Source organism: Chrysochloris asiatica, unplaced genomic scaffold, assembly GCF_000296735.1.
Source record: "Chrysochloris asiatica unplaced genomic scaffold, ChrAsi1.0 scaffold00087, whole genome shotgun sequence".
NCBI lineage: Eukaryota > Metazoa > Chordata > Mammalia > Afrosoricida > Chrysochloridae > Chrysochloris > Chrysochloris asiatica.
Window position 1 is genome coordinate 3,245,851 of NW_006408605.1, and position 22,044 is coordinate 3,267,894.

The window sequence follows — 22,044 nt, forward strand, 5'->3', positions numbered from 1 at the left end:
GTTCGGAGGGAACAGTCACTGGAGAAGGATGTCATGCTGGGTAAGATGGAGGGTCAGAGAAAAAGAGGAAGACCCCCAATGAGATGGATCAGCCAGGTGGCATCATTGATGGTGTCAAGTGTGGAAGCGGTCGTGAGGTTGGCCCAGGATCAGACATTGTTTCTTTCTGCTGTTCATGGGGTCGCTATGAGTCGGTTCTGACTCGATGGCACCTGACAACAACAACAACATATCTAGATATACATATATATCAGATATATAATTCAGATATATTTGCCTTCAGATATATGACCATCAAGTACTCCATCAACCCACACATATCTGGTGTAGATTATTGCAGTAACACCCTAGTTTGTCCCCTGGCTTCTCTGCTCATCCTACAAGCACCTACTCTCTACATAGCAGCCAAGTGAGTAGTTGCCATCAAGTAGACTGACCCATGACAACCCATGTGTGTCCTAGTCAAACTGTGCTCCATAGGGTTTTAAATAGCTGATTTTTTAAAGAAGTAGATCAAAAGTCTTTTTTTCTAGACACCTCTGGATAGGGTTGGCCCTCCAGCCTTTCAGCAGGTGAATTCCATAATCGTTTGCATCATCTGGAACTCCACAAAGTAACCAATTACTTACAAAACTTAATCTAGATCACGTCTCTGCTCAAAACTCTTCAATGGCTTCCCATTACACTCAGAATAAAATCTAAACTCTGTAGCATGGACTACAAAGCTTTGCCTGATCAGACCCTGCCTATCCTTCTGATGTCCTCTTTCCTTCTCTCAGCCTTATTCACTCTCCTCTAGTCATACTAGACTCTTTGCTGTTTCTGAAACATGCCCAGCTTGCTCATGAATTTAGGGCTCTAACATACATTGCTCCCTTCATGACATGATTTTCAGCCAGACATCTGCAAAGCTTGTTTCGTCTCTTTCTCCAGTGTCTATTCCAATTTCACCTTATCAGAGTTAGGGGATAAGAGGGCAAGCTCTTGCCTCCTCAACTATTCTGATAAAGTAAAATCTTAACTGAGACTTGAAGTAATAAAGGAAGGAAGCTATGTAGATATTTATTTAGCTTGCTTCTTCCCATCAGAGACATTTGAATACTGACTGGATGCTTGACAATGCTAAGAATTTATTATTAATTTTTCTTTGAGGATTGATAATGGTTTTGTTGTTTTGTTTCAGAAGAATCCTGATTTCTGTTGCCAGCCATGATGGAGTAACATTTTCAGACAATGAAACAACTAGTTTCAGATCCTAAAAACAGGCAGCACAGGTCTGTGATCCCTGCATGAAGGGAAACAAGTGAGGTAAGGCCTATGACCACCTGGACTTTCTTTGTACAGGCACTTTTCAGTCTGCATCTTTGAGGTGGAGCTCAGGGAGACTGAAGTGATTAGGTGTGATTGTATGGCAGATTTCTAGGGGGAAAAAGAGAGCTCCAGAAATTTGCCTGGAGGTTCTTTTGCATGTTTTCTGAATACTGAGTTAAGCATGCATGGACTAGAGTGAAACTCTACAAAAACTGACAAGGAGCTGTCAGCTGCATAATTCCCAGAGCTCTTTTCAGAATGGCGAGATGTTTGCGCTATGACCTGCCAATGCAGAGTCATTACTAATTACCCAGGATGTTTAGAAGCGATCTCAGAAGGGTGTCTCTATAGCACAAAGATAAACAATTCCTATGGTAAAGTTCCATACTCACTCTTAAGAAAGCTTGAAAAAGACAACACAATCTAGATGCTCAACAGCATACTTTAAAAAATGTTCTTCACTCAATAAGATACTACTGGACAGCCAAATGTATGGGAGACTATGATTCATAGTCAGGAGAAAGACTAGAAATCAACCCAGAAATGTCAGCGGAGATAGAAAGAGTAGTCCAGGACTTTAAAACATTTGTTGTAAATATGCACAATATGTTCAAGAATTTAAAGGAAAACACAGCATGATGAAGATGGAAATGGAATACATAAAAGAATCAAATGGAATTTCAAAGATTCAAAAATATAATACCTAAAATGAACAATTCACTGGATGTGGATTAAAATCACATTAGACTAAAATTTAGTCATTTGGAAGAACACAGATGAACTATTTAAAAAAGAAAAAAGAGACCTTAGCTAAAATATTTATAGATGACATTTTTTAATGCCTGAAATTTTCTTCAAAATAATACAGGGGAAAGGGCAGTGGGGAAGGTAGAAATGAAACAATGATTGTACATGAGCTACTGATTGTTGAAGATGAGATATATAGTTCTGGGGGTTCATTATATGCTTCTTTTGATTTTTGCATATTCTTGAAGTTATTCATAAGAAAATATTTGAGAAAAATGGTTTTTGTTCTACTGTGTCATATGGGGTCATGAAGAATCAAAAGTCAGCCTGAATGCACCTAATAGCAATATTCAAGACAGAGTAGTTAGTTTTTTTTCTTTTTTTCTGTCTGAATCTGGAGGAAATATATCAATGATAAATAAATCTTTCTTTGTCCAACAGTTTTAATACAACAGTCTTGAAACTCAGCTCTGCTCTGATGGGCAGAAGCTGTTGTTGTTAGTGCTATTAAGTTGATTCCGACTCATAACAGCCCTGTACAGGGTTTCTGAGGAGCAGCTGTTGGGTTTGAACTACCAAACTTGTCTTTCGAAGTCCAATGCTTATCTGACAGCAGCAACACACCAGGAGTCCCATGGGCAGAAATTGGGACCAAACTAAAAAGTTAGGGCCTCCTCTTATTAGGATAGTGCTATGAGATGCAGGGAGAGAAAGATGAGGACTCAGGAGGAAGTCAGGGTTCTGGGGGGACCCATTAACATAGGCAGCTCCATATGTTTAAAGGGAAGCATGATTGCACTTACCAGTGTTTTCTACCTGGGGTCAAGGTGGAGAAATGGGCTGGGTTGGTGACTGGTACCATACATCCTTGAAAATTTTATCTGTGAACTCAACATTTAAAGTTTTTACTTATCTTTTAAGTGCTTAGTGTTAAAGTGACAAGTTAAAAATCATGACATGGGCTAGGGAACAATTGGAATAAAATCTATAAGTTAGACACAGAACTCAGTCTGCAACAGACCCTAATTTTAGTGCCAATGACTACACCACATGAGCCTTTGGCAACAGAATTGTCTCTTTTAGAAGATCCATTTTAGAGACTATATTCCCAGTTGTTTTCAGCTGGGGCATCCATAGGATATTTTCCAGTGGCCCAACTCCTGTAGTTCTCTAAAGAGATATTTAACCACCATAGGCCATGTATAGAGTTATCTTTTCAAGTAGTTGTTCTTTTGTAATTTTGTTGATTGATGGCAAAGACACTTTTCCCTGAATACATTTCTACCCTGTCTGTGAATATAAAATGATGAAAATTATACCAATGTTGCATTTGAAAAGGAAACAAAATCTGATATGAATACTATTGTTGTTGTTGTTAGGTGCCATCAAGTTGGTACCGACTTACAGTGACCCTGTGTACAGCAGAACAAAACACTGCCCGATCCTGGGCCAACCTCACTATTGTTGCCACACTTGAGTCCATTGATGCTTCCACTTTGTCAATCCATCTCACTGGGGTCTTCCTCTTTTTCTCTGACCCTCCACCCTACTAAAATTCACTGATCAAATCTTGATCCTTGGTAATTATTTTGCAGTGTTTTCTAGCTACAGTTTTGTTTTCAAAATAGTAGCATCAGATTAAAACATTTGTCTATCCCTGATTATAGCTTTCACAACTTTTTTAAAAACCAAAATTTTCAGTTTTCAGTGTCAGAAAAAAACCAAAAAAAACGTATAACACATTTTACAATGTGCAATTTTAGTTGTTTCAACTTTTACTTTATTTTGTTCATTCCTATTAGTAATTCTTATAAATGAGATAAAAGAGAGATGTTATTGTGAAGTGCCATTGAATGGGTTCTGACCCATAGCGACCCTATATAGGGTTTCTGAGGATTGACTGGTGAGCTTGAACTGACAACCTTACAGTTCAAAATCACTTTGTAATCCAGCACATTAACCCACAGCACCACACCAGGACTCCACAAGAGAGATATCCTTTATTTAAAAAAATCAATGAGAAATTGAAAATACTTTTCTTGGGATATTCTGGAGGCATAGCCTTTGCAGCACAAAGAGGAACTTTAAAGGTGGTCAGTACTTTGATGAATATAAATCATGAGAAAATGTTACTCCCTGAATTTTTTAGATTTATGTTTCTTGTCATACTCTACTAATATATTCAAAATATTTACTAAGTTATACAATTTTAAGCTTTTCTTTTGAGCTGAAGCTAGTAATTTTCTAGTGGTTTCCTGTTTTGTTGTTGTTATGTGCTGTGGAGTCAGTTCTGACTCATAGCGACCCTGTACAGGGTTTCTGAGGCTGTAAATTTTTACGGGAGCAGAAAGCCTCATCTTTCTCCCAAGGAACAGCTGGCAGTTTTGAACTGCTGACCTTAAGGTTCACAGCCCGATTCGTAACCACTATGCTACTGTAGACTGTATTTAAATACTTCAAATCACTTCAAAGTCACTTTTAATACACGTATAATGAAACATCCATAGCCATTTTCTCCCCAGACATTCCTTTAACCATTTAGATTCGTATTACAGATGTGTGCATCTCACACATCAACACCTGCAGACGTGAACTCTGACTTTGCTGCTGGTTTTTGACCACCTTTCTGTCAGCTGAGAGTACACTGAGGAGGAGAGGAAGCGGTTTCCATGTCAGGACTTCGTCATGTCCCATTACAATTAGGGAGGAGGAGAGAATCAAAGATAGGATGACTTGCTTACCTAAGACCCATTTCATGATTAACATCTCTGTCCAAGAAAACTGTGTTGTTTTCACTCTGAAGATTTGTTTCGGGTAGTCTGTGAAGGTTTCGTTCGGCAGTGTTTTAACGCCTTCAAAACGGTCTGATGCATTCACAACTAATAAGCCCAAAAAGATGGTAAAAGAAACTGCATGGGCTACAAACTTCATGAAAGGGCTCCTCAGGGTTCGTCCTAGCTGGAAACAAAATATGTACAAGACATGTTAAACTTGCAGCCATAGATAGATGCAAGTCTCTTAAAAACATTACTTTGCTGAAAGCTTAACCAGATAATTCTCCGTCTTGGATAGAAATTGCTAACTGAACCCAAACAACATTTTCTCTTGTGTGCTTTTTTTGTTGTTGCTCAGTGCTTGATCAAATCTATTTTCTCCTGACTTGTGTTTCCTTTGTAGAAGACTTGGTGGCTTAGTTACATCATGGTATCCTAACTACATGCATATGAATGTTATACCTTTCAAATCTGGGGAAAAATGGTTCCAATAGACTTCACAATTTAAAAAAATTTGTCTTTGTATGAGCTCTTTTTGTTTCCTTTAGGTTTAGATTATTTGTTTTCAACCTTTCCTGTATCTTGGAATGGTTGAAAACAAAAAATTTTTTTGTTTATTTAAATTTTATTTGATTTGTTTATGTATATTTATTTAAAATTACATATTTCCCACTAAATATTGCTTTAATTGCTTGCTGAAAGCAAAGAGAACTAACTGATGAAAATAAAAGACTTCAGCCTTAATACAAAGAAACAGAAATCTAAATGGACTAATAAGGAACATCATGATACATGGAGAAAAAATTGCAGTTGTCAAGGATTTCATTTACTTGGATCCACAGTCATGGAAGCAACAGTCAAGAAATCAAATGACATTGCATTGGACAAATCTACTGCACAAGACCTTTTTTACAGTGTTACAAAAAAGATGTCACTTTAAGTTCTGACTCAAGCCATAGTATTTTCAATTGCCTCATATGCATATGAAAGCTGGACAATGATTCAGAAAGATTTAGAAAGAATTGATGCCTTTGAATTATGGTGTTGGCAAAGATTGTTGAATATACCATGGATTGCCAGAAGAAGGAACAAATCTTTCTTGGAAGAAGTGTAGTCAGAATGTTCCTTAGAAGCCAAGAATGGTGAGACTTTGTCTCACATACTTTGGACATGTTATCAGGAAGGAACAGTTCCTGGACATCATGCTGGTTAAAGTAGTTTTTGTTAAGTGTCATTGAGTTGGTCCTGACTCATAGTGACTCTGGATAGGCTTTCCAAGGAGCGATTGGTGAGTTTGAACCGCTAACTTGCAGTTCAAACTGATCTTGAGGTCCAGTGATTATCCTAGAGTGCTACAGCAAAAAAAAAAAAAAAAGAAAAAGAGGACGACCTCAACGACATAGACTGACACAGTGGTTGCAACAATGGGCTCAAACAGCAACGATTGTGAGATTGCTGTAGCGTACTTTCCTGTTGTACATGGAGTCCCTATGAGTTGGAACCGACTCGATAACTGTGTTCCATAAATTTTGTCATAAAGCATTTTCATCAACATGCAGTTATGGTGGCTTTGTAATTTCCCTTTTGATTCTTCTTTTATAACTCAGGTTATTTAATATTCTGTTATTAGACTCCTGGCATACAGGGCTCTTTCCTGCTTTTAAAAAATTCTAATTTTACTGCAGCATTCTTACAGAACACAGCCTCTATGATAGTCATTTAAAATTAATTGAAGATTTCCTTGTGACTAACACATAGTTAATTTGTATAATTGTTTCACAAGAACCTGAGATGAACCAAAAGATGCCCCTGTCAAGGAATAATTATTGATCGCATCTTCTCTCTCTCATGACACACTTTCCAAAGGCCACTTAGTTCTTTGAGGATTAGATTGGGAACTGCACATAGCAAATAGCCTATTGATGGCCTCATAGGCCTCCCCCAGGGGACTGCCATCATCCTCCACCTACACACCAATACTTACTCCTCACCCATGTATACTAATAAAATGAAAGCAAAGAGGGAAACATTTCCTGAGTTTAATTTCTTTTCTATGGCAGATGTTCGACTGATTAATTGATGTTCATACTCTGCCTCATTCAGAGTCCTAGAGTGTAATGTCAACCAAGAGATAAGAGTATTCGTTAAGTAGAATTTCAGTAATAGGTTTTTCCAGGTTAAATTTTCCTGTGGGATAAAGCACTGGACTGCAATGTTGGATTGAACCACAAGGTCGGCCTTTCACATTCACCAGCTGCTCCTTGGAAACCCTATACAGGGTTGCTATGAGTTGGAACTGACTCAACAGCACTTAACAACAACAACAACAGGGTAAGGTGCATCATAATATTATAAATCAGATAATTTTATCATGTTCTTTTAATATGCTTTAGTAAGGTAATCATCTACTTTAATTATTCTGATTATTAGTATAAAATGATTTATTATGATCCATATGACATAGAACATACCTATTTAATTTATCTTTTTTAAAATTAGTTTTTGTCTTTCTTTAAGAACTCTCATATCAGGTTCAGTCATTGTGAATCCTTGATTGTGCTGGAAAAAAACTTATTTGGATTTATCTGCATTCTCAAATTGTCATATGACACTAGAATAACTTTTGAAATGGAAAAAAAAGATGTTTATTTAAAAATCATATGTTCCACAAAAGTGACATTTCTGTAACATCTAATTTTATTATATAAAAATATAGACAGTTGAGTATTTTTGGCAATAGATGTGCTAAATTCAGAAAGCATAGATTAAATATAAGGAGAAATAAACTATTTCACATAAATTCAATAAACTGGAATTAAACCATTTCTCATTTAGACTTCTATGATACCAAATCGCTTGTTTGAATTTTTCAAAATTTTAACTCTCTACACTGGCATCTTGGAGTCCCATTTCCCAACCAGGTCCTTGGAACATTTTGATGTATCCTGGGCAACATCCTTAAATAATTGTCTCATTCTTTCTTGTCACTGTGCCCTGATGGAGATGGTGGTAAGTGAGGGAAATGGAAAATCACCACAGGTAAGGCTGTGTGTGCATAGTGGGGAGAAGGGAGACTGAGGAGAGAGCAAACACCACCAATATTGTGGCTTCCAGAAGTATCTCAGAAATGTCCGAAAAACATGGGGATGCTGAGATAGACATGGGTCTCAAGGGATTGCTGGGTAGTCTTCCCAGGCCTTTTTATCCATGGCATCTACATAGTTTTCTGGGGATCAGCTCGGTGAGAATGTGAGGCTGTTTCTTCATCTTCTCACCCAGCAGAGGCACCTGATTATGGGAATCTACATGCACTGTGCCCAAGCTGGCTTTGAGATTCTCCAGAAGCCCTGGTTTGAAGAATTTAATGTTTTCTTTGTTATCTCCTTCAAGTTTTCAGCCTTTTGACAGAAGATAAGTCTGTAAATTATTAGATATACTTCAAACCACAGAAAAAAGCCCTGATAAAATTCTGCAGGAAGGTTACCCTGGACTCAGCTCTCACTTGATTTAGGTCATAGTGAGAAAAAGTGAGGTTATTGATGCTCCTTTCCTATTCTGGGCTTGAAAGTCTCTTTTTAATTAGTAAAACTTTGATAAAGGTCAAATAAGATTAAATCATTTCAATGTTTCCCTATTTTTCCTTTCTCTCTCTCTCCTTTTTTGGTGACATTCCCTATTTGACTTAGAAAGATCATTTTTGAAGCAAATTGAGCTTGGGGAAAACTTCCTTTTACCCAGGTGAGGCAAAATCCAGGAGAAAAGTCAACCAGTATATGGCAGCAGTACTTAGGTAGAGCATCATTAAAGCTGGTCCAGGTAACTGGCTTAGGTGTTAAAAGAGATAGTGGAGCTTTCAAACTGTAGGCTTTGGCCTATTCTGCCTAGAACTCATGACTGGTGAGTCTGAAAACACAGGCTAAAGCAGCTTTCATTAATTTGACCTGCGGTACTGAGGATATAATCAGGAAATCCAAGCTTATAACAACTAAGTCCTTGGCTGCCTTCAAATATCGTAGGTTCTATTGTTTCACTATGAGAAATATGTCATTGTGAAAGCAATTTATTAGAATTTAGTTCAGTGCCCCTGCATTAGCTCCCAATGCACTGCATTCACAGGAGTTAGGATGGGTGCTTGGATCGACCGGTGGTCACACTTCAGTGTGTAAGTACCTTAAAAGTGTAAGTTACTTGCTACTTGGACTCAGTGGCCTGTGGGTCTCCACATTCCCATGGCTGTGACTGGGATTGTTCATGTGAAGAATGGTTCCAGCTTCTTGTATCACTAGAGTCCCCCTCACCAAAAGCCATGCTCACTATCAGGTGCCACGGTCTCAAGCAAAGACTTAGCTTACAAGTAAAAAAAAAACAAACAGAGGGAAACTTTGGATCAAATATTACAAAAAGAGACATGCATGTCTTTAAGGCTAGAGTGGTTTTCAAATGCTAGGTTCCAAAGTATGCCTTCTCTTCAAATTCTTATTCGAAACATCTAACACAGGGCTTAAAAATCTGCCCTCATTTTTGGGAGGAGTTCATTAGGTATCTTACATTATAATTTGAATTTTGATTTTGTCCTCGGGACTGAAATGGTATTCATTGAAGTGGGATTTAGAAAAGCAGTGCTTCCAATCAAAGAGAAAGGGTTAAAGTGTCACATGATGACTTTGACTCCTTGCTACTGAAAAAAAGTATGGCCAGCTTTAAAGATCTGAATCAAGCCCATTCCAAAGTCCATTGGAAGCAGCTAAAATGTTTACTGTTGATGGTCTTTGTAGACACTGTTCTATCCTGGTTGGTCCCTGGACCACAGGGTGTGAGTATTCCTGTTTTGAACCATTTCATTTTTGGAAGGTAGAACAGAGAGCGTCACAAGATACAGAGTCTCTCCTTCCTCACTACTTGCTTTGTTTGGGAGTAGGGGACTTGACAGTTAACACTGATGTTTTTCAAAAGAAGAGTTATATATGGCAATGGAGACTGATAGATGCACATTTCAAAAACATTGGGTAGGATTCTAAAGATGTTTGTAGCTCTCGCTGCCTAATTCCTGGGATTAATTTATAAGGATAATTAAATAGCAAAGATTAACAGGTAATAGAAGAAGTCAGCTTTTCTAGCACTTTTATAATTGGAGCTTGTTTTTATGATATTGACTTTTATCAAAATCTGCCTGCTGTGGAGACACTATTTAAACCATTGAGGAAGACTGTCATCCTTTCAGCTGTTAGATTTTTACAAGCCATTAGTATAAATTATGAATGAGAATGGGATAGAAAAAGATGGAAAACAACCTAATCAGCCTTGAAGGCCTCTTGGCATTGGGGCCCTTCTAGAGAGAATAAAATGAGCTCTCTACTAAAGACTTAGCTGAGAGTTCCATGCAGATAAGAACTTGGGTCTCCCAGGGGCTGAAGATCTCAACAATGAAAACTGAGAAACCAAAATTCCTGTTCTTCTTATTGACCCTGACAAACTAGTTCCATATGACCTGCAGTTATCACCATGTGTACACATCTGTGATGTGGTTACCTCTTATATAATGTTAGGGAGTGGAGCTTCCTAACGTTACCTTATAATCTCCATATTGAGCTGTCTTTCTTAGGGACCCTCAAAAGTTAGACGTCTATAAATAGGATTGACAGCCTTGGAAATTCAGTGGGAAAGAACTGATGAGGTCATGTTGGCAGGCTAATAAAACAATTTTGGTGTTTCTAATAGGCTTGGAATTAGGACAGCAACTACATGGAAGTAAATGCACCATTAGGTTGGGAACATAAATCTCAACATTTGCTACATGTTGCTGGATATTAGCCAGTTGATGGGGTATAGCAGTGATGTTTTATGAATACAGTTATTAAAAGAATATCAACATATTAATTTTCTTCTTCTTTTTTTTTTTTTTGAGGTGAATGTAATGTCATTAGACCATGAAATCATTGGGATGATGCTTGCATTTTCATGGAGTTACTAAAGATATGTAAAGGCATTTGACCCCCTGACAAGTGGGATCCAAGCATATTAATAGATCTCTTGCTGTGCCACACCTCCTGGGAGGACATTGTGTCCTGGGCACTGGGAGCCCTTTGAAAGGACTGGTTTCTTCACATGGCAGGTTTGACCCCTCTGTAATCCCTAGTAATGTCTCTGCCAAACTTGAAAAGATTTCTTTCTAAATGGTGAAAGGGAAACTAAAAATACCTTATCTGTTCTTTGGCTGCTTGAGAACAAGTTTGACAAGCCGTTTAATGAGGGAATCATTGCTCCTAAGAAGTGGAGCCACCAAAAATCATCTCATGCCACAGACCAAGTCTTGTCAGTCAGAATCATTGCTTTGTCATTGCATCAAGCTTAGACTTGGAGCCCAGAAAATAGAGACACGTGACAAGTGGCTTAATACTCAACTAATGTTTGTCATCAGTGCTGTGTTTTCTGGTTTTGTTGGAATCTCAGGGGGCCCTAAATGTGAAGTAGACATGTACCTGAACATAGAAAGGAAACTCCAGCAGTGGGACCAAAGTCTACTGCTATTGTTTCTATTTGAATACCCCAGAAGACCACTATAGGTGTAATCTTATGTCCCACAGAGTCCCTGGATTTGGTAGACCCAAAGAAGCCTAGAATTTCCTTTAAAATTTTTTTATAGAACAAATTACATTTGTGTGGCACTGAACAAAATTCTCTTCACTTCTATCAAAAATGAAAGAAAAAAGTTAACATCTGACGTAGAATCTCTTTCTAAAGTTTTTCCTGGCTTACCAGACAGAGGCAAACCAGGCTTATTTCCTGGTGCTGACTAGCCCCAGATTCCTGGAGGCGGCCACATTTAGTTCTACAGAAAAACTGATTAATGGCAGCATTTTACTCACCAAGTTGCTGTTATTTTAATGGATGAACAGCATAGAATTAATTTGGTGCTCAGAAAAAGTGGAGGTGAGCTTCCCTATCCGTGGAGGCTCTGGACAGTGAGCCAATTTGCAGTTCAAACTAGATAGTTCGAACTTCAAAATATGTGCCTAAAAGCCAATTCAGCTTTAAATCTTTTTTTAAAAAATATTATTCACTGTGCTTTCTTCAGCTCAGAATGAAAGACAGGAAAAAAAAAAATGTCTTCACTAACATAGGTGATTTAAAAATTCATGGCATGATGGCCTCAATTGAACACTCCAAATATTCAGCCTAAGGGCTTTTGTTTTTAATACCGTTCTACAGGGAAGGAATTTTACTTTTCTTGATGGCACTCCTTGTCTGAGTCAGTCAGCTTATTGCCTGCGTGTTAGGTGGTAGCCTCCTCAGCTGCCCTGATGTCTTAGGACCCATCACCCTGGCATGGGTTCTCTCTCAATGGAGTTGTGACGAAGTTGTTGGTTCACTGATGACACTTTTATTAACTGCATTAGCTGGTCAAATTCTCTGTAGCACTCATCTCCCTGTAGTCATAGTTCTTCTGCTGAATATTAATTGTTGTTGTTGTTAAGTGCCATCGAGTCGGTTCCGACCCGTAGCAACCCTGAACAGGGTTTCCGAGGCTGTAAATCTTTACGGGAGTAGAACGCCTCATCTTTCTCCCGCGGAGCAGCTGGTAGTTTCGAACTGCTGACCTTGCGGTTCGCAGCCCGATTCGTAACCACTACGCTACCAGAGCTTCACTAAACTTAATTCCTTTTTCAATATATCACTATGTAAATGCAACATTGGAACCTTTAATAACAATCTTAAACCCATGACTAGTATTTCAAAATGTTTTCTTGGTTTAGTCTTATAGGTGCTAACTCTTCCTGGAAACTGGAATGAATGACTGACTGCTGGCTCTCTCTGTGGTCTTTAGCTGAATGGCTGGACTGTGGGGGTGGTAGAGCTGGCAGCTTGGCTACTGTGGGCTTTACTCCTTCCATTTTCAGGAGACACCCAGATACTTCCCCTTCCTTGTGAATAAAGAACTTGGTCTCGAATCTCTTAGAGATCTCCCTCTCTTTCTTTTGTCTTTCTCCTTCTTGTAGTCTAATTTTCTATCCATGTGGAGGTTGGAATGCAGTCAGGGAAGCCAGGGAAACTAGGAAGATGGTGACATGGGTCTGCTTTCACACAGCATGAGCACACTTGACACCTACTAATTATTTCTCTGAGCCTGTCATTAGTATATATGTCATAAGGCAACCGCAGGAGTGAAGTGAGATATTCCATGAATAGGACAAAGAGAAAGTCCTCAATACATGTTGGATTATTACCATTATTGTCATTATTATCACTGTGGGTTTGGAGGACGTGTTTAGGATATTATATAATGAAGAGGGAAAATGCCTTTATTCCTTCTCTATTCTATTACTGATCCTTTCAGATTATGTCTCACATGTTTAAAATTTTCCATTCTAAAATTTCCATCTGTTACCTCTCTTTCTTTAATGATGTCTAGGAAACAAAACTGTGTCCTAGCATTTTCTTTCTTCGGTGGTGTTTCACTTAGTGATAGGTTAAATCAGGGCTGTTTTCTTTATGTGTGTGTGTATGAAATCAGCTGCTGATCTGAACAAATTTGACTTTGGGTTATGCTAAGAAGAGAAGAAATAACCGCCAACGACATGCACCTGAAGCAGTCTGTACCTTGCTGCACGGAGCAATCCAATAGGCTATGGCGAGAAAAGGGAGGCCTATGGAGACTCCAAAGACAGCCAGGAATTTCACAGCGATAGACTGTTGACGTAAGCCTGAGAGATTTTCATACCACATGGTAAGCAATTGCTGCTGACAGTTAGGATGAGCAACGAACTGTAAAAACAAAACAAAAACAAAAACAAAACGCAACAGGAAAATGGCATCGATAGCACTTGAACAATATATGAGCTACAAGTGACTAGGGGCTGAATTGTTTGACCTGGGTTGGGGGAAGGGGTGGCCTGGGTGTTTGAGCTGGTGCTGCTGGGTTAGGTACCTACTGGGACCTTCTGACTCAGGGATGCTGGGACCAATTGCATCAATGCTTGATAAACTGAGAGTCCAGAGAAGTCTCAGGCCACAGAAAATGACAGCTAGCTCTTGGAAAAGGCTTATCTTCAATCTAGGCTGTTTTGCTAATCAGAGGAAATATCTTTCTGGGAGAGTTCATTTGGGAGGTAGCATAGAGAGCATGGATGGAGCATGGGTGGGGTTTTGGAGTGAGACATCAATTTGAATTTTGTTTGCTTCTTTACTATCTGAGTGATCTTGGACCAGCTACTTAACCTCTCTGAGCCTCAATGTCTTCACCCACAAAGCAGAGTTTATTAAATAATCTTGGAGGATTAAATGAGAGAGTGCAGAAATCTAACAAAAGGTGCTTAAGATGTTTCCAGAGAACTTGCAAAAATTGTTATTTCCCCACTGGATTTCAGTCGGTTTGGGTTGACGGAACATTTGTGGAATGATGGAGAACTGGCATATTGTATCCCCCCATGTAGTGTGTAGCCATCACACCACCCTCATCTTGGCACCACTCTGCCCTTTTGCATAGGTCACCAGACAGGCAGGATGGACCACTGGTGCCATCTTTGTACTGAGTGACCTGGCCTCCTGGATATGCCTTATTGGAATATGTTTCCCTTGGCATGAATTGGACTGGTTAGGTTTTCTTTCCTGGGTAGTAGGGAGTTAACATGTGAACTTAGGTGATCTGGGCAGTCATCTTCTATTGTGTGGCCTGGATAATGAAATATGCCAGTTAACAAGAGAAAGAAGAATGAAGATGTGTTGAGAGAAGCTGATATAGTACCTGACCCTCTCTGGAATCCATCTCTACTTTGCATAATCCACTGCTATATTCATATATATATATAATTTTCTTCTTTCAGCAAATTGACTTGAGTTACTGCAATCAAAACACCCTTTTTCTGCAAAAATTTTTAGCTACTTGTCATTTGTTTAATTGACTCAACCTCCTACCCAGAGGATTCTGGTAATAGACCGTATTTAAAATTTAGGGGAAAAAATTTAAATTTGAGTAGATTATACTCATTAAGTTATTTTCCCCCTCTGTGACCCAAGGTAGATATTATTTCCTTTTGGCAGCCTTGCCCTTTTGTGTTACTTGGGGGACCCATTTGCCCCAGGAGTGTTACTGGGACCTGTGTATGAGATATATGCACGTGAAATAACAGAAGATGATCACACAGCTCATGCAGTGGCTCCCTGTCTTGTTGCTGCTTCTGGAAAGACTCCAGTCCCAATGTCCATCTTTGGTCTCTATCTGGGGCAAGCCCATCCCTTGCTGCCTCTGCTGCCTCCTAAACTGAGCAGCAGGAGTAGGAAGGGAAGCAGTTCTGAGAGAGAGCAAAGTGGGTACCTTTCCTCTTTCAGAGGAAAACAATGGTCCCAACTAAAACAAAGGGAGATCTCTTGGGACTCTACCCTTCTCCACGTAGACATTCTTAATTCCCACAGCTGTAGTTCTCCTTTCATAATAAAAGTAACCTGATTTAAAATATGCTATTTATTTGTATGTAGATTTTACAATGCTTCCAGGAATATCCAGTAACTGTGGGTGTTCTAAGAAATTCCAAACCAATGCTATAGAGTCAATTCTGACTTATAACTAACCTATAGATGAGTAGAACTGTCTCATAGGGTTTCCAAAGTTGTGATCTTTATGGAAGTAGACTGCTACATCATTCACCTGCAGAGCGACTGGTGGGTTGGAACTGCTGACCCTTTGGTTGGCAGCAAGGTGCTTAACCACTGTGCCACCTGGATTCAGTAGTCTGTATTAAAGAAGCCTACATAGGTGTTTACCTTGATATGAATACTTCTGTAGTTGTAGCAAAGTTTTCAATACAATTTTACGATATATGTATGTATGTTCAATATGTACTAAAGGATTTTTTCCACACTGATTTTGAAGTACAGAAATATATCATCCCTGACCCAAGGAAGATGACAGTTGAAAATCAGTCAGATCAACAGGACACAAAGAAACCTCTAGCCAAAAGGGCACAAAGCTGGGCAACAAAGGCATGAAGAACTTGATGTGAGAGGATTTTCAAAAGCAAGGTCTGAGAGAAACCTGTGGGAGACCCTTCCCCAGCTCCACCCTCCCTGCCCCAGCTAGAATAGAATGGAACTCGGAAAATCAGTGTTGCTTTAGACTAGACTTTTTGGCATCTAGTTCACAAAAGGAAGGAATAATGAAAGATAACTGTTGCCAAGAGCTTTGCCCAGGCCATTTCTGCACTAAACTTTTCTGGACCCAGAGCATGGTACAGTTTTAGGAAAGTTATTTAAGGAAAGAATGGATGTGTCCACCTTGGTTTTCCCAGTGACACGATGCTCAGGTTTCATAGCAGGGAGCCTATACTAACTAGACTGCAGCCGAGACTCTGTGAAATTGATTTCTTCATGGGGCTGAACAGTCTCTTGGTGATGGTGGTTGTGTGCTGTGGAGTTGGTTCGGATTCATAGGGACCCTGTGAGGCTGTAAATCTTTATTGGAGCAGAAAGCCTCATCTTTCTCCCGCAGAGTGGCTGGTGGATTTGAACTGCTGACCTTGCAGTTAGCAGCCCATCATGTAACCTACTCTGCTATCAGGGCTTGTTGAGCAGCCTCTTAGGAGAAGATCAGTCAAACCACAATTGGGATGGACTGTCCAGCAAACTAAGTGGAGGAGGGTGCAAAGAGATAGGAAGGGGCTCTTAGAATTCCCAGTAACAGAAAAGGAGACTGGTGAGAAGCAGGATCTGAAGATCAGGAGGGACTAGAGTCAATGTGGCTGCTGCTTCTGGAATCAGCCCCAACTATTTTGGTGTCATATTTCCACTAAGGTTCATGGTTAATGCAACAGCATTTGTATCCAAAGCTAGTTTATGCTAAGATCTAACAGAAACATCTTGCTTCCAGTCCCAGCTGATAGACAGCAGAGAACATACTTCTGGCATATGGGGACTCTGGGACATATTGACTAAATCTTGGTGGACTCTTGCTTTGCTTTCCATTGGTCTATTATCTACTATTTTTCTTTTCTAGCTCACAGGAAAATCATCTTTGCTCTTTTTTCTGCTTTATGTTAATCCGTAAGGAAACACTAGACATTTTAAGAATTGATAGTTGTTGAAGCTCTGTAAACATTTTTTTTAAAAACATTTTTTAAAAACTCTAAAAATTGAGTATTTTTAGGACTGTTTTATGAGATGCCAGCACCCATGAACCAGATAGTAATATACCACAGGGTGTAAGACGTTTCTGATGGATGGATGGTTAAATGTATGAACTGGGACAAGACTACTAGATTTCAGTCCTGGCCCTGCCACTTGCTGAACATACAGACTGAAGTCAGTTTTTGTATTTTTTTTCCTTCTTGGCTTTCCTCATCTGTAAAATAAGGATAATAATGAGAATTAAGTGAGTTAATATTTGTTGTTGTTGTTGTCAGGTGCCATCGAGTCGGAACCGACTCATAGCGACCCCATGCACAGCAGAACGAAACAATGTCCCATCCTGGGCCAACCTCACTACTGCCGCCACACTTGACGCCATCAATGATGCCACCTGGCTGATCCATCTCGTTGGGGGTCTTCCTCTTTTTCTCTGACCCTCCACCTTACCCAGCATGACATCCTTCTCCAGCGACTGTTCTCTCCGGACAATATGTCCAAAGTATGAGAGATGAAGCTTAGCCATCTTGGCCTCCAAGGAGCACTCTGGTTGTACTTCTTCCAAAACAGCTCTATTGGTTCTTTTGGCAGTCCACGGCACTTTCAGTATTCTCCTCCAACACCACACTCAAAGGCATCGGTTTTTCTATGATCTTCCTTATTCACTGTCCAGCTTTCGCATCCATATGAGGTTATTGAAAATACCATGGCCTGGGTCAGGCGCACCTTAGTCCTCAAACTGACATCTCTGCTCCTCAGTACTTAAAAAAGTTCCTGTACAGCAGATTTGCCCAGTGCAATATGTCGTCTGATCTCTTGACCACTGCTTCCACGAGTGTTGATAGTTGATCCAAGAAGAATGAAGTCCTTAACAACTTCAATCTTCTCCATTGATAAGAATGCTGTTTATTGGTCCAGTGGTGAGGATTTTTGTTTTGTTAATATTGAGATGTAATCCATATCAAGTTAATATTTACAAGGTGCTTAAGAGTAGTACCTGGCAAATAGTAAGCACTACATATCATATCTGATAAATACAGATAAGCTCCTGCCTATTCTTTCTTATTCCATTCCATCCCCTCTACCTCTTATTCTCTCTTCCTTCCTCCCAGTCCTTCAAGACCACTCTACCCTTCCTCTTTATTCCTGACTTCCATGTTGTTTCTTGCAGACATTTTCCTGAAGTGTTGGTGCCTTTAGAAAGGTCCACAAAGCCACATTCACCCACACTCTCTTTCCAATCACTCCTTCTTTGTCCTCCACTGAAGGTGCTTCTTGATTTAAGGGATTACCTCAAAATGGGCTAGGGCAGGCAGGGTCACCATCATATCTATTCATCCGACAAATGCCATAGGGAAAGTACTGGACTTCAAGGTTGGTTTGAATTGCAAGGTTGGTAGTTCAAACTCCCCAGTTGCTCCTTGGAAACCCTGTGTCAGATCTCTGTGAGTCAGAATTGACTTGATGCCACTTAACGACATCAAGCAGTTATGGAACTCTCCACCAGTTAGGTTCAGTGTAGGATACTGAATCAGCAGAAAGTGCATCTCCTGCCTCCTTTAATGTCTTTCTACCTCCCATCTTAAAAGCTGTTACGTCCTACATTATGCCTTTTCCAGGGGAAGGGGAAGAGGATTATATTTAAGCTCAGATGTTTCGAAGCTATGTGATTTCCATTTCCTATAAACACAGATTTTTCTCTTTAACATTAGGCCTCATCTACACAGTAATGAGATGTGGCAATGAATGATTTGATAAGCTGAAGAATAACTTAGCTGAAGAAAAAAGTCATAAAATTCAGTGTTCATAGTGAAAATGACTTCCCTTTACACAGATAAACCATCAAACACCCTACTGATATCTGGTCTGATGGTGGTCAAGATTTTCCACTTAGCTCATCACCAGTGTTTGCTTATAGAAATCTTTTGTTTTTGAAACTGCATTTATAGGAGGAGGGAGGCAAACATTGCAACAATCAAGTGGCTACACTCAGTGCAGACATGTGATCTGAATTAGAATAATCCTGTGGTATAATTTCCTGTTTGAGGCATTTTATAGGCTTGAGTTCAGTGGTGCTAATGTTCTTTCTATTTATTTTGGCAAAGCTCTGACGTTATGAAAATGTAGGGAAGGAGAGAAGTGGAGAGTCAGTGCGCTTACTAGTTGAGTTTGTTCATTTTTTCACTCACAAATCTTTCTTCAATGCCCTGTCTTACCAGGCTTTGTGCTTAACACTGGGGATACAGAGAGAAGTTGTAGTTCTTGTCTACTGGAGCACTCCGTTTTTTTTGGCTCTGGAAGTTGAGTAGGGCTTAGCAGTAATACCATGCTAATTTCTGAGCAGGATCTCCATGCAGGGTAGATGAATGAACACTGAATGCTCATAAACATGAAACATAAGCAAGCACTCACTGTTGTGTTCTTTCTCTTTATTCATGTAGTTGTTATAAAGTGCCACTGTGTCAGTTCTGACTCATAGACACCCTGTATTGTATTTCCAAGGAGCGACTGGTAGGTTTGAACTGCCAATCTTGTGGTTCAAGCAGACTTTGCAGTCCAATGCTTATCCTGTAGCACCACATCAGGACTCCTACTATTTCAGTTCCACACCTCTGGTGTGGCCAGTTGCTCTGCCTCCTTTGATAACCAACCCTTTAAGTCTCTCTTCTCTGTGTTACAGTTATCAGAATTAGAACTTAGTCTCTGAGGTTGGACAACCCAAGTTCAAATCCTAGATCTTCCATTTCTATCTGTGTGACTATGGGCAAGTCACTTTGTTGCTATGAGCTTCATAATCCATGGAAGAGGAACATGTGTGGTAGGTGCTCAGTTCCTGGCCTGGTACTTAGTATTTAAGGTGGTCATTGGCATTACTGCAGCTGTTGCTCTTAACTTCCACTTCATCAAACTCTCTAACTAGTTCTTTTGCCTCTTCTCTTTGCTGAACAGAAAGTGTTGGATGATCATGGTATTTGTAGAGTAAACATTCCTAAAGAACTTGCTTGCTTATTTACAATTAAAAAAAAAAAATTACCATTATTTTATTTTTAAATCAGTGGGACTTCTAATATAGGAACAACTGCCATGATCATCCTCGTCAAGGTATTTAGTCATGAAGTTTCTTAATGACTACTCTAAGATATCAATCCATGGTAGTCTTAGGAGGGTGACGATGATGAATAGGAAGAAAGAGATAAGGGACTTGGAGCTTTAGATGGGAAGCTCATAAAATAGCGCTTCTTTCAGGGAACCTGTAAACATGGATGCTAGGCAAAATAAAATGTTTTTGTGTTTCTACTGTTATTTGAGGACCCACTATATGAAGGAACTTAACTTATATTATCTATGATCTTCACAATAGACCCTCCCACTGCCCCATATATTATCCCTAGCTTGAAGCTGAGGAAACTGAGGCTGAGTCAGATCAAGTTTCCTACAGTTCCACAGCTAATAATTGGTATAATTAGGGGGGCACAATTCTGGTTTTCCTGACGCAAAAGACTAAGCTATTTGCATTCCACTAAGTTCTCACTTTCTTTTTCTTGATATGGTTGGATTTGACTTTTCCTAGTCTTAGTTCTTTATCATAAATAAAACATCAAAAAGCAAACATTTATTGAGAATTCACTCTGGGCCAGACTCTGCTGAACACAATGTGAACACTATATAATTTGATCCTCATTAGATAATGAGGTGGAAACTATTATTCCTGTTTTAAAGCTGATCACTTGTGACAGTAACTTTGTAGTAAAGCAAGGATTCAAATTCAGATTTGACTCCAAAGTTGATATTCTTAACAGCTTTGTGTTTCAGCCAAAGTTTCCTGTTTGTCTTCTGGCTCATGTCACTGCATCATCCTGTCTGCTAAGCAGGAGGGCACCTGTGTTAGTATGGGTATTTTAGATGTGCCACAGAGGTACCTATGTGGTTTTGCAGCCAGAGTTTTAGGGTGCCTCCCTTCACCCAGTGACAGTGAGCTGTGTCTTTTTGGGATAGTTGATCTCTGGCTTCCTTGTCCATTGAAGTAGAAGCTGTTTGGGTTATATGGAAAGATGAATGTGTAGATGGAAAGGGATTTTAGTTGGGGAGAAAGGAATCAAGTACAAGGAAAATAAAAGGGAGAAAGAACAGAGCAAATGAAGGGAGAGTAGTAGGAGGTAGGGTTAAAAACCTGCCCTTGAACTGTTCCATTGTGGCTCTGTTCTTTTCATTTCCACCTTTGATCTTCAGACAAAAACTTTGCCCAGAATCTTCAAACTTTAGGATTTCTGAACTTCTGCTCAAGGTATTTTGGCTAACTGGAGAGCCTTCCCTCTCATCTCCTCTCATCTAAGTCCTGCTCAGTTCAGTAACTCTCTTGACCCCTTCCTCTGTTGTTGGTGTTGTTGTTGTTAAGTGCCGTGGAGTCGGTTCTGACTCAGCGACCCTGCACAGGGTTTCCGAGGCTGTAAATCTTTACGGGAGCAGATCGCCTCATCTTTCTCCAGAACCACTGGTAGTTTTGAACTGCTGACCTTGCGGTTCACAGCCCAATTTGTAACCACTACGCTACCAGAGCTCCTCTACCCCCATACAAATGAATCTCTCTTTGTCAACTGTCTTATAGTTTTTAAATCTCTCCCATTATCATAATTATTTGCTTGCATGATCCTCCACTGAAGAGCCAACCTCTCCTTGAGGACTCCTATGGTCCTTAGAATGGTATTCAGGCAATGTTGTTTAAATGAGTAAACAATACACCTAGGAGTTCTCTGCCATCAAACTGAAAATGTGGAACCACCAACAGGAGCAGGGTGGCCTTCTTTACACATAGTCTGGATGACAGATTCTCAGCACTTTTTATTATGTCACACTACCTATACATGAGACTGCAAGTTTGCTGCTTTTCAGGAAACACTTATATATCCACTCAGTGAAAAACAAACAAATTAGCAAACATACCTAATTACCAAAAGCAATTGAGCTAGAAGTTTGAAGACAGAACCAGGAAAAAGTGTATACATCATCTTGAGGTAGTGTTCCAAGACATGAACCAAGGAAGGGGACACAGATTGGCATTTAATGCAAGGGCTTTTTTTTTTTTTTTTTTTTTTTTTTA

At 39.6% G+C, this 22,044-nt stretch overlaps 1 protein-coding gene across 1 annotated transcript in view; it reads right to left on the bottom strand.

Annotated features, from left to right (window-relative positions):
- TRPC7 (transient receptor potential cation channel, subfamily C, member 7) overlaps positions 1-22,044 on the bottom strand; it is a 227,663-nt gene that overhangs the window by 101,077 nt on the left and 104,542 nt on the right. Inside the window, exons 4-5 of the mRNA XM_006866215.1 lie at positions 13,431-13,595; positions 4,800-5,016 (exon numbers count right to left, since the gene is read on the bottom strand). Of these exons, the coding sequence (XP_006866277.1) occupies positions 4,800-5,016; positions 13,431-13,595 (382 nt within the window). The remainder of the gene's footprint in view (positions 1-4,799; positions 5,017-13,430; positions 13,596-22,044) is intronic.